This window comes from Hyla sarda, chromosome 1 (assembly GCF_029499605.1).
Source record: "Hyla sarda isolate aHylSar1 chromosome 1, aHylSar1.hap1, whole genome shotgun sequence".
In the NCBI taxonomy this organism is placed as follows: domain Eukaryota; kingdom Metazoa; phylum Chordata; class Amphibia; order Anura; family Hylidae; genus Hyla; species Hyla sarda.
This window is the reverse complement of record NC_079189.1, coordinates 203,284,349-203,296,817: the sequence shown is the minus strand read 5'-3', so window position 1 is coordinate 203,296,817 and position 12,469 is coordinate 203,284,349. Positions and strand designations below refer to the sequence as shown.

Here is a 12,469-nt window from a genome sequence, read left to right as displayed (position 1 = left end):
ACTTACGGAAAATGTTTGACCTCTCATTGCCAACAAAGGGTATATATTACAAAGTATTGAGATGAACTTTTGTTATTGACCAAATACTTATTTTCCACCATAAGTTGCAAATAAATTCTTAAAAAAATCAGACAATGTGATTTTTATAGTTTTATTTATTTTTTTTTTTTTTTCATTGTGTCTCATAGTTGAGGTATATCTATGATGAAAATTACAGGCCTTTCTCATCATTTTAAGTAAGAGAACTTACACAATTTGTGGCTGACTAAATACTTTTGGCCCCACTGTATGTATACATACTACTGTTATTTTGCTAACAGGTAGACCATCCACAACTTGTGCATAGTTCTCGCATACTGTCTAGTCCAGAGCTTTCCAAAATGTTCATGTTGGTGATGCTCTTTTAAGACATCTTAGAAATAGAGAAACAGAACATGGCCGCACATTCACAAGTTATACTATGTTCTAATTGCTTCTTAGCGTAATTTCAAAATCTTACTTTTTGTTAGTGTACCCTTTGATCGAAACATGCAAGCCCACTGGCCACGTCAAGGCCCCCTGATAAGAGTGGTTCCCTAAACTAAAACTAGCGTAGCTGCCACAACATTGAGCCCGCAGGGTGAAAGAACCAGTAGCCAGGAAGCCCCACTGCTTTTTTTTTTATTTTTATTTTTTTATTTTTTTGTCTGTGGGGTGGTGTGGCCCAGAGCTGCGGGCTTGGTCAGGCAGCAGTGGTGCCACCTCGCTCCTGGATCATTTCCCCTGTGGGCTGTGGGTCATGGCAGCAGTGGTTGCCACTCAGCACTATGCCACTAGATAGTTTAGGGATCCATGCTTATCAGGTGGCCTTGACGTGGCAAGTGGGCTTGCACGTGTTTATCGAAGGGTACAAGAACAACTTTTTTAGTTTTTGAAATAACGCTGAGAAGCAAATTAGTTCATAGTACAAGTTGTGGATGTGTCACCATGATCTGTTTCTCTATTTGGGAGTTACTCTTTTTAGACACTTTGCCAATTGAGCATATCACGCTGTACATACGATGCACAATGTGATACCAGTATCAGCATTACAAATGACTGTTACCCCCGACCCCCCCCCCCCCCGTGCCATTCTATTTACCCCCTGTGCCATTTTGTTCACCCCTCCCTTATCCTTCCCCCACCTTGTACTACTTCATCCCTCCCCACTGTGCCATTTCACATGCCGTACCATTTTGATCCTCTGCTGTGCCATTTCATTCTTAACTGACCCGGGTGCGCTCCACTAGGCCCAGGGGGAGGCTCGGTGTCTTGGCGGGGCTGACAAGGGACCTCCTTCTGCGCAGCTCCTTGGTATTTGGTGACAAATCCCTCACTGTGCCTCCAATTACAGGTATTGTGCTGCGCGAGGCACTACTTAATACCAGTATCACCATTACAAGTGTGACTATTAACCCCCCCATTTCATTCACCCCACCTTGGGCCATGTTATTTCCCCCACCCCACATTGGGCCATATTATTTCCCCCTTGATCCTGCCCTGTGCCATTTCATCCCTCTCCCTTGATCACCCCCAGTACCACATCTTAAACATTTTAAAAATTAGGAGCCGGTAATAGGGATTACACACTCAGGAAAGTCAGTGGATCCCAAATTTATGCTTCTTTTTGAAAGTTTGGTAGGGTTCAGTGCAGGGGCATAGCTTTCTGTACCCAGCGGATTTAACAATTGATGCTGAGATTGGCGTAAATTATTCCATAAATCTACCACATTTGGAGTACTGAGAATAAGAGATATGTGCCAACTTTTATTAAAGGGATTCCCTGATTTCACATTTATGGATTATTCTCATTGATGGGAGATGAGGCTAGGCCACCAGTATCTGAAATTGGAGAACTCGTTTGAGAGGCTTTATTAAGACTGGCTTTCTTGAAAGCAGACAGCCTGCCAATTGCAGTTTTCTTGACAGGTTGACAGCCGCGTCAACACATCTTGGCATTTATGGGGCCTTCACATAACTTTGTGACAAACAGGTTCATTAAAGGAAATGTGTCATCAGTATCACCCGCACTAACCTGTAATACAGGCTTGTGCGGGTGACACGGATCAAAATTACCCGCACTAGCACGGACGCGTGTGCAGGGAGGGGGTTATGCATATGGATGAGTTGGCTGAAGATTACGTCAGAGTGCCTGGATCTCGGGTCAGAGCTTCACCCATGCCCCAAGGACCTAATTTGCATATATTTGCAATATATATATTACACTGTACCTAATCCTGACCATGTACATCTCATTTTTATGTCTAGCACATTTTTATTTTTATATTTTTAATACACCTTTACTGTAGCTCACTTGCTTGGGGAGGGGGTGTTGTCTCGTTGTACATGTCTCAGCCTCCTCCCTCAGTATGCTGTCTGCTCACCTCTCTCCTGGCATTAGCCAAACTACAACTCCCAGCATGTCCTCGCTGTCAGGGCATGCTGAGAGTTGTAGTATTGCTAGGGAAGATGCGAGCGGCGGGTGGGTAAAGAATTGACAGGTGGGTGGAGAAGTGAGCGGTGGCAGCGGGCTGATATGTTAGCAAGGGGGGCTCATATACAGTATGTGCGCTGCGATCCCGGGAGCTCCGAAACAGCCGACATCAGCTGTTTCCACATTAGCCACTGTACTACAAATAACGTTGCTGCAAAAATAAACAAAATAAACTTTCCTTCCGACTTTCCCCGTTACCAGCCTCACTGTCCCTCCGCTGTAATACTCGGGATGGGAACGTCACAGAGCCGTCAGCCTATCACCGGCCGCAGCGATGTCCCGCCTCGACCGCTGATAGTCTGGCAGCTCTGTGACTTTCCTGTCCCAAGGAAACAGCAAGAGGACCGCAGCACAGAACAGTGAAGACGGTACCAGAGCCCAGGAAACGTTATTTGTAGTACAGTACATATTTCTAGTGGCCCGCAACTCATAGGAAGATGAGCAGAGGAGTGCTTGTGGTGACATGATGTGGGGACAGCGCAGCTAATTCATTGGGGGGGGGGGGGGGGGGAGGATTGGAAGAGAAGCGGCACCCAGGACACATGGGGGGGGGATACCGTTAAATACTGTGGAACCGCCATCACTTACAAAAATACCGTGATACACGTTTTTGCTCATACCGCCCAGCTCTAGGGCAATTTAAATCAAACATGCCTGACCCTTCTCTCCCTTAGGCTAAGTTTCCACTTTTTTTTTTTCTGTCAGTTTTTGGAAAACTGCCACTGCAGCTTTTGTGCCAAAGTCAGAAGTGGATTCATTAGGGAGAAGTGTAAGTCCTTCCTTTTATATGTCCTATTCCTTTTGAATACATTTCTGGCTTTGGCTCAAAAACTACAGTGGCAGTTTTCCAAAAACTGCCAGAAAAAAAACAAGTGGAAACTTGGCCTAAGACATCTTCTCTTGGGGGAGTTGGGAGAGCCCGCTATATGCTTTGGTCAGTTTCCCAGCCCTGTTGGGACTTTTTGCTGATAAAACTTTCTATACTTCAGCTTCTTCTAGATTGCTTGGTTGTGTATGTCTGCTGTGAAGTTATGACCACCTTCAACCTTGACCGCTTCCGTTTTGATAAGAATAAAAAAGGGGACCAAGTCTCAAATGAAGATGAAGATGAAGGATCAAGTCGACCAAGTACTCCAAAGTCTGAGTTAGAGGACAAAGCTGGTAAGATGCTGTTTTTTTTTTTTTCTTCTTCTATGTATAGAGGTCTACCACAAATAGAGATACCATAGCATACTGATCAGTGAGGATATGACTGCTGAAGCCTCCATTTAAGTGTGGCTGCTGACTTTTACAGTTTATCTTGGTTACATTAAATCAGTTTGTAGGCATTTATTCTTAATTATTCTGCAAACAATAACATATGTATTGCTTTTGCAGTTACCAGCATCCCAGAGACTCCTGAATATAAGAGACTAAACAATGTGTCCTTGTTCCAGAAAAATAAAGGTGTCAGTTTCCTTGATTCAGGTTCTGAAAATGAAGACCATGAAAATAAGCCCGGTTTCAGCTCCACGCACTGGAAAATCCACCCACATCAAGAGTAAGTTACCAGTGTTTGCTTTATTTGTTACCTTATTTTTCTATGGACACAACTAATATAATTAGAGTTATACTTTGTGTTTACATGGGTTATCCAACTTTTTTTTTTTTTTTAAATGTGATGGCCTATTTTCTAGAGCCAGTCTGGTGTCAGATCCTTTTGGTCAGCTGTTTTGAAGATGCTGTTCAAACACCAAACACAGTGCTTTGAGCCCAACTTTTAATTATTTATTATAATTTTTTTTCTAAATCCTTTTTGGACTCTCTCCTATTTCAGCACCTGTTTTATTTTTGCAGTATTTGTAGCCATTTATTTATTGAGCTATAGCCCAAACAATAGCTATTTATATTTAGGCCAAAAAAGGACCTGACGCTTAAAGCGAAACTGACAGCACTAACCCAATACACAGGGTTATTGTGGGAGCGAACCAGATTAACATAAGGTATAACTTGCGAAATAAAGGTGGCACCTGACATGACCATGATTCCATGTCTGGTTTCTCCATTGAGAAAAGCCAGTAATTACCATATTAGCAATGCTGTGTAATCACTGGTCTATCTGGACGACAAATATGGGTAAATTATACCTCATTTTTATTTTGTTCACCAGCACTATAACCCTGTGTATGGGGCAAGTGTGTGTACCATCTAAGTTTTGCTTTAAGGGGTATTCCCATCTCATGATGCTATTACTTAATCTCAAGATACGGGGTAGCAAGTTGGTTAGTGGGAGTTTGACTGCTGGGACTCCCACCATTCCCCAGAAGTAGTGCACACCACCCATTAGAGGTAAACGCTCCAGTCATGTTCTATGGTGCTACCAAACCTTTCAGAGTACCAGAACCCTTCAATGTTCATTGGTGTCATAAATAATTTTGTCCTGTGTAAAAAAGGATAACATCTGGAATACCCATAAAATATTACAACCATAAAATTGGGAGGGGGGGAGGGGTTGGGGTCTTATGACTTCTGTTAGGTCAGCTAGTATTGAGCAAAAGAACAAAGCAGATAGAAAATATGGCATTTTATATCAATTTAAATACCGTATATACTCGAGTATAAGCCGAGTTTTTCAGCACGATTTTTCGTGCTGAAAACACCCCCCTCGGCTTATACTCGAGTGAACTCCCCCACCCGCAGTGGTCTTCAACCTGCGGACTTCCAGAGGTTTCAAAACTACAACTCCCAGCAAGCCCGGGCAGCCATCGGCTGTCCGGGCTTGCTGGGAGTTGTAGTTTTGAAACCTCCGGAGGTCCGCAGGTTGAAGACCACTGCGGCCTTCAACATCATCCAGCCCCCCTCTCACCCCCTTTAGTTCTGAGTACTCACCTCCGCTCGGCGCTGGTCCGGTCCTGCAGGGCTGTCCGGTAAGGAGGTGGTCCGGTGAGGAGGTGGTCCGGGCTGCTATCTTCACCGGGGAGGCCTCTTCTAAGCGCTTCGGGCCCGGCCTCAGAATAGTCACGTTGCCTTGACAACGACGCAGATGCGTCGTTGTTAAGGCAACGGCTCTATTCCGGGCCGGAAGCGCGGAGAAGAGGCGCCCCCGGTGAAGATAGCAGCCCGGACCACCTCCTCACCGGACCACCTCCTTACCGGACAGCCCTGCAGGACCGGACCAGCGCCGAGCGGAGGTGAGTACTCAGAACTAAAGGGGGTGAGAGGGGGGCTGGATGATGTTGAAGGCCGCAGTGGTCTTCAACCTGCGGACCTCCGGAGGTTTCAAAACTACAACTCCCAGCAAGCCCGGACAGCCGATGGCTGCCCGGGCTTGCTGGGAGTTGTAGTTTTGAAACCTCTGGAGGTCCGCATGTTGAAGGCCGCAGTGGTCTTCAACCTGCGGACCTCCGGAGGTTTCAAAACTACAACTCCCAGCAAGCCCGGACAGCCGATGGCTGCCCGGGCTTGCTGGGAGTTGTAGTTTTGAAACCTCTGGAGGTCCGCATGTTGAAGGCCGCAGTGGTCTTCAACCTGCGGACCTCCGGACGTTTCAAAACTACAACTCCCAGCAAGCCCGGACAGCCGATGGCTGCCCGGGCTTGCTGGGAGTTGTAGTTTTGAAACCTCTGGAGGTCCGCATGTTGAAGGCCGCAGTGGTCTTCAACCTGCGGACCTCCGGAGGTTTCAAAACTACAACTCCCAGCAAGCCCGGACAGCCGATGGCTGCCCGGGCTTGCTGGGAGTTGTAGTTTTGAAACCTCTGGAGGTCCGCAGGTTGAAGACCACTGAGGGCGAATGATGAGAAGAGGATGATGAAGGGGGGGGGGGGGTGTGGGGATGATGAAGGGGGGTGGGGATGATGAAGGGGGGGGGGGTGTGGGATGATGACAAGGGGATGATGAAGGGGGGATGTGTGGGATGATAAGGGGATGTGTGGGATGATGACAAGGGGATGATGAAGGGGGGATGTGTGGGATAAGGGGATGTGTGGGATGATGACAAGGGGATGATGAAGGGGGGATGTGTGGGATGATGACAAGGGGATGATGAGGATGTTAATGACGGGTCTGGATGATGACAGGGGGGGATGAGGTATTTCCCACCCTAGGCTTATACTCGAGTCAATAACTTTTCCTGGGATTTTGGGTTGAAATTAGGGGTCTCGGCTTATACTCGGGTCGGCTTATACTCGAGTATATACGGTATATGATTATATTTATTAAATCATTACAATTACCAACCTTAAAGGGAACCAATCATCAGATTTTACCCTATATAATGCTTAGCAGAGCGTTATATAGGGTAAAATTGCTGTCCTCACCATCCCCGGGGGATGCTCCTGCCGCCGCCGCAAGTAGTCACCTGGGCGGGGAGCTCTTCTCATCTACTCCCGTTCTTCGGCCGGGAGCGACGCCCCCTCCGCTTGATTGATGGGCCGCGTCATCGTTCCGCTCACTGAACAGAGTGACTAGTTTATAACTTCATATCTTCACTATCCCTGGGGGCAGGAGCATCCCCCGGGAATGGTGAAAATAAAGATTTTACCCTATATAACGCTTTGCCAAGCGTTATATAGGGTAAAATCTGATGATTGGTTCCCATTAAGGACCAGAGAGTTTTTTGCACATCTGACCTCTGTCACTTTAAGCATTAACTCTGGGATGCTTTTACCTTTCATTCTGATTCCGAGATTTTTTCGTGACATATTCTACTTTTTTTTTTAAGGACATACCTCATATGTCCATGTAAAGTGTTCGGCGGGCACAGTAGAGGGCTCAGAAGGGAAGGAGCGACAAATGGTTTTTGGGGGGCATGTCACCTTTAGGAAGCCCCTGTAGTGCCAGAACAGCAAAAAAAAAAAAACCACATGGCTTACCATTTTGGAAACTAGACCCCTCGGGGAACATAACAAGGGGTAAAGGGATCCTTAATACACCACAGGTGATTCACGACTTTTGCATATGTAAAAAAAATATATATATTTTTCCTAAAATGCTTGGTTTCCCAAAAGTTTTACATTTTAAAAAGGGTAATAGAAGAAAATACCCCCCAAAATTTGAAGCCCAATTTCTCCGATTCAGAAAACACCCCATATGGGGGTGAAAAGTGCTCTGCTGGCGCACTACAGGTCTCAGAAAAGGAGTCACATTTGGCTTTTTGAAAGCAAATTTTGCTCTTGGGGCATGCCGCATTTAGGAAGCCCCTAGGGTGCCAGAACAGCAAAAAAAAAAAACACATGGCATACTATTTTGGAAACTAGACCCCCTCGGGGAACGTAACAAGGGGTTAAGTGAACCTTTATACCCCACAGGTGTTTCACGACTTTTGCATATGTAAAAAAAATATATATTTTTTTTTTACCTAAAATGCTTGTTTTCCCAAAAATGTAACATTTTTAAAAAGGGTAAAAGCAGAAAATACCCCCCAAAATTTGTAACACAATTTCTCCCGAGTACGGCGATACCCCATATGTGACCCTAAACTGTTGCCTTGAAATAAGACAGGGCTCCAAAGTGAGAGCGCCATGCGCATTTGAGGACTAAATTAGGGACTTGCATAGGGGTGGACATAAGGGTATTCTACGCCAGTGATTCCCAAACAGGGTGCCTCCGGCTGTTGTAAAACTCCCAGCATGTCTGGACAGTCAGTGGCTGTCTGGTAATACTGGGGAGTTGTTTTGCAACAGCTGGAGGCTCCGTTTTGGAAACAGTGGCGTACCAGACGTTTTTCATTTTTATTGGGGAGGGGGGGCTGTGTAGGGGTATGTGTATATGTAGTGTTTTTTACTTTTTATTTTTTGTGGTAGTGTAGTGTAGTGTTTAGGGTACAGTCGCACGGGCCGGGGTTCACAGTAGTTTCTCGCTGGCAGTTTGGGCTGCGGCAGAAAATTTGCCGCAGCTCAAACTTGCAGCCGGATACTTACTGTAAACCTCCGCCCATGTGAGTGTACCCTGTACATTCACATTGGGGGGGAGAACATCCAGCTGTTGCAAAACTACAACTCCCAGCATGCGCTGACAGACTGTACATGCTGAGAGTTTTAGTTTTGCAACAGCTGTAGGCACACTGGTTATGTATCACTGAGTTTGTGACCTAACTCACTGTTACACAACCAGTGTGCCTTCAGCTGTTGCAAAACTACAACTCTCAGCAGTCACCGACAGCCAACAGGCATGCTGGGAGTTGTAGTTATGCAACCAGCAGATGCACCACTACAACTCCCAGCATGCACTTTAGCTGTTTGTGCAAGCTGGGAGTTGTAGTTATACAGCAGCTGAAGGTACACTTTTCCATAGAAAAAATGTGCCTCCAGCTGTTGCAAAACTATAAGTCCCAGCATGCCCATAAGGGAATGCTGGGAGTTGTGGTGGTCTGCCTCCTACTGTTGCATAACTACAGCTCCCAGCATGCCCTTTTTTGCATGCTGGGAGCTGTTGCTAAGGAACAGCAGGAGGCTCTTACTCGCCACCTACTGCTACAAGCCGTAGGTCAGTCCCTCGCCGCTCCTGGGGCACTGATCCCAACAGAGACGCCGGAGATCGGGGTCCCCAGCTGCCGGGGTCCACTTCCTGCACCCGATCACGTCCTCCGGAAGAGGGGCGGAGCGGGTTGCGGGAGTGACACGCGCAGCAGGTGCCCTGATTGGTTGACCGGTAAACCGCCTGACGAATCAGGGTGATCGCGAGGTGGCACCAGTGCCACCTCACCCCTGCTGCCTATGGCTGTTCGGGGCCGTCTCTGACGGCCTGTAATTCCAGGTCACTGGGGACTGGGGACCCGCTGGGCTGAATTGTCCAGCGACCTGCAGCCATCGCCGACATGGGGGGGGTCATGAGGCCCCTGGGCGATATGCCGCGATGCCTGCTGAACGATTTCAGCAGGCATCCGGCTCCGGTCCCCCAACCGGCTAGTGTGGGGACCGGAATTCCCACGGGCGTATGGATATGCCCTGCGTCCTTAAGGACTCGGAATGCAGGGCGTATCCATACGCCCTGCGTCCTGAAGAGGTTAAAGGGGTACTCCCATGGAAAACTTTTTTTATTTTTATTTTTAAAATCAACTGTAGCCAGAAAGTTAAACAGATTTGTAAATTACTTCTATTAAAAAATCTTAATCCTTCCAGTACTTTTTCGGGGCTATATACTACAGAGGAAATGCTTTACTTTATAGATTTCTCTGATGTCATGACCACAGTGCTCTCTGCTGACCTCTGCTGTCCATTTTAGGAACTGTCCAGAGCAGCATATGTTTGCTATGGGGATTTTCTTCTGCTCTGGACAGTTACTAAAATGGACAGCAGAGGTCAGCAGAGAGCACTGTGGTCATGACATCAGAGAAATCTATAAAGTAAAGCATTTCCTCTGTAGTATATAGCCCCTAAAACGTACTGGAAGGATTAAGATTTTTTTAAGAGAAGTAATTTAACAAATCTGTTTAACTTTCTGGCACCAGTTGATTTAAAAAAAAAAAAAAGTTTTCCACAGGAGTACCCCTTTTAAAATGACTTTCCCTAACATGTAGTCCAATATCATCTGTCCTATGTACTTACACATACAATGATTCTGTATTCGGGAATTCCTGTAATGGGGTATATGACCCATCATGGTATTCTTCATGATTGGGTTGGACTGGTTCCTTCGTCTTCTGGCGTTAGCACCTTCTTGCAGTGAGAAGCGTGGATCCAGGTGTTCTTCCTTTCTGACTGAAGTGGATGCGGTCAGCAGAACTTGGAATGGACCATCAAATCTGGGCTCAAGAGGATTCTTCCTCACAAACTTTTTCACTAGTACCCAATCACCAGGCAATAGCTTGTGAGTCCCAGCATCTGCTTCAGGATCTTCTTCAGGATCTGGAATAGAAGAAAACACTCGGCCATGTATTTTAGTTAACTCACTTGATAATGCAGCCATATAATTAGTTAGTGCATCAGACTGTACTTGCTGCTGAGGTTAGTAACACCCTTATATTTGGGCGGTGCCAAACAAAATCTCATAGGGGGGGGGATAGGGAATGCACTCCTCTAGGGGTGTATCTGACGCTATAGAGGGCAATGGGTAGACTATCGGGCCAAGGTAGACCAGTTTTCTTGGGACATTTTCAACATTCGGGTTTCAAAGGTGTCATTCATTTTTTTTCAACCTTTCCACTGCTCTGGGGGTGATAGGGGGTATGGAAGGATAAATTGACTCCTAGGGCAGACCAGATTTCTTTGTCACTGTAGCTGTGAATGGTCCTTGGTCACTTTCTATGACTTCAGGTACTCCATACCGACATACTATTTCATTGAGGAGTTTCTTGGCTGTGGTCTTTGCTTTCATATTGGTAGTTGGGTAGGCTTCCGGCCACCCTGAGAATATGTCCACCACCACAAGGGTGTAATCAAATCTTACATTCTTTGGCATTTGTATGTGGTCAATCTGTAGCCTTTGAAACGGGTACTGTGGTCTGGCCAAGTGTTTCTGGGGTGTTTTCTCCATATGGCCTGGGTTGCACTTTGCACAAATAGCACAGGACTTGCAGTAGTTGTCTGTTAGTGGTGTAATTCCTGATGCTGTGTAGTACTTTTGAATTAGGGCATTCTTGTTTTTGACAAGATAGCAGCTCCATGTGCATACATCTTGGTAAGCAGGGCTTCCTATTATTTTCAAATAGGACATTCCTATTCAACACGGCTCCTTTCTGTTTCTATATGTCCTTTTCTTCATGGCTTGCTTCCTCTTGTAGTTCTTTCAACTGGGATTTGTCTACTGGTAGGGTCTGTAGGGCCTACGTGTGGGTGTACTCCTCTCTGCTTTTCACTTCCTGGGAGTTTCTGGCTGATTGGCTGCAGAGTCTGCTAGGTAGTTGCCCTTTGCTTCCCTATAGTTCAGTCATCCATGGGCCTTCACTTTAAGAACTGCCACTTGAGTTGGGAGGAGTAAGGCATCAATCAGATCCTTGATGGCATTTTACTGGTGTTCCTGCTGCTGTCAGGAAGCCTCTGGTTTTCCACAGTAATCCAAAATTATGGGTGGTGCCAAACACATAAGCGGAATCGGAATATACATTCGCTGCTTGGCCTTCTGCCAATTTGCATGCCGTGATGAGGGCCTGAAGTTCAGCTACCTGTGAAGAGACAGTAGGAGGTAGGGCCTCCTCTTTTATGACTGTATCTTCCATCGTGACAGCATATCTTGTAAGGTATTTCCCATGCTCGTCTGCAAATCTCGAGCCATCCACAAAGATGGTGAGGTCTGGATTGGGCAATGGAGTTTTACTTACAGATGGCAAGTGTGTTGTTTCCATCTTCATAAGCTCAAAACAATCATGGGAGTGGTTACCCTGATCCTCTTCATCACCTCCATTTCCCCCCTCAGGAAGTGGAAGCAGGGTTGAGGGGTTAAGAACATTGCATCTTAGGAGGGTTACATTGTCAGGTATCGAGAGTGAGCACTGTAGTCTGAGATGTTTTGCTGTGGAGAGATGTTTTGGCTGAGTCTGGTTAAGAATTGCAGAGATGGCATGAGGAACCAGAAGAATGAGATCATGACCAAGAACTAGGTCAGAAGTTTTGTCCAGGAGTGCCTTTGCAGCAAAGACAGCTCTAAGGCAGAACATGCCTCCTCTGGCCACAGCATCGAGTCTGCAAGAGTAATATCCAATAGGTCTTGTTTGCTGCTGTGGGACTGGGCTAGGACACCAGTGGCATGTCCCTGTCATTCCGAGACAAAGAGCTTGAAGGGTTTGTCATAGTCTGGAAGGCAAAGTGCTGGTGCTGAGGAGATGGCATCTTTAGTTTCAGCAAGTTGGAGATAGACTCCTCAGAGAGGTCAAAGGGATCCATCTTCAAAGCATCGTAGAGTGGTTGCATCAATAGAGAAGCTTTTGGGATCCATGACTGACAGTAGGAGATCAGTCCAAGGAAGGCATGTAAATAAAGCCTTGGGTCTTGCTGGTGCAGGGATATCCTACATGACTTGAATTTTTTCTTGAGTAAGGTGT

The 12,469-nt window shown here is 46.3% G+C and overlaps 1 protein-coding gene across 8 annotated transcripts in view; it reads left to right on the top strand.

The window, feature by feature from the left end:
• The window catches only part of SMARCAD1 (SWI/SNF-related, matrix-associated actin-dependent regulator of chromatin, subfamily a, containing DEAD/H box 1), a 154,129-nt gene that overhangs the window by 29,351 nt on the left and 112,309 nt on the right, over positions 1-12,469 (top strand). For 7 of the 8 annotated variants that reach the window (XM_056567520.1, XM_056567511.1, XM_056567485.1 and 4 more), the window contains 2 exons: positions 3,502-3,673; positions 3,890-4,052. In XM_056567520.1, the coding sequence (XP_056423495.1) occupies positions 3,544-3,673; positions 3,890-4,052 (293 nt within the window). In that variant the 5' untranslated portion in view covers positions 3,502-3,543. The remainder of the gene's footprint in view (positions 1-3,501; positions 3,674-3,889; positions 4,053-12,469) is intronic. The other variant, XM_056567503.1, reaches the window with a different exon arrangement.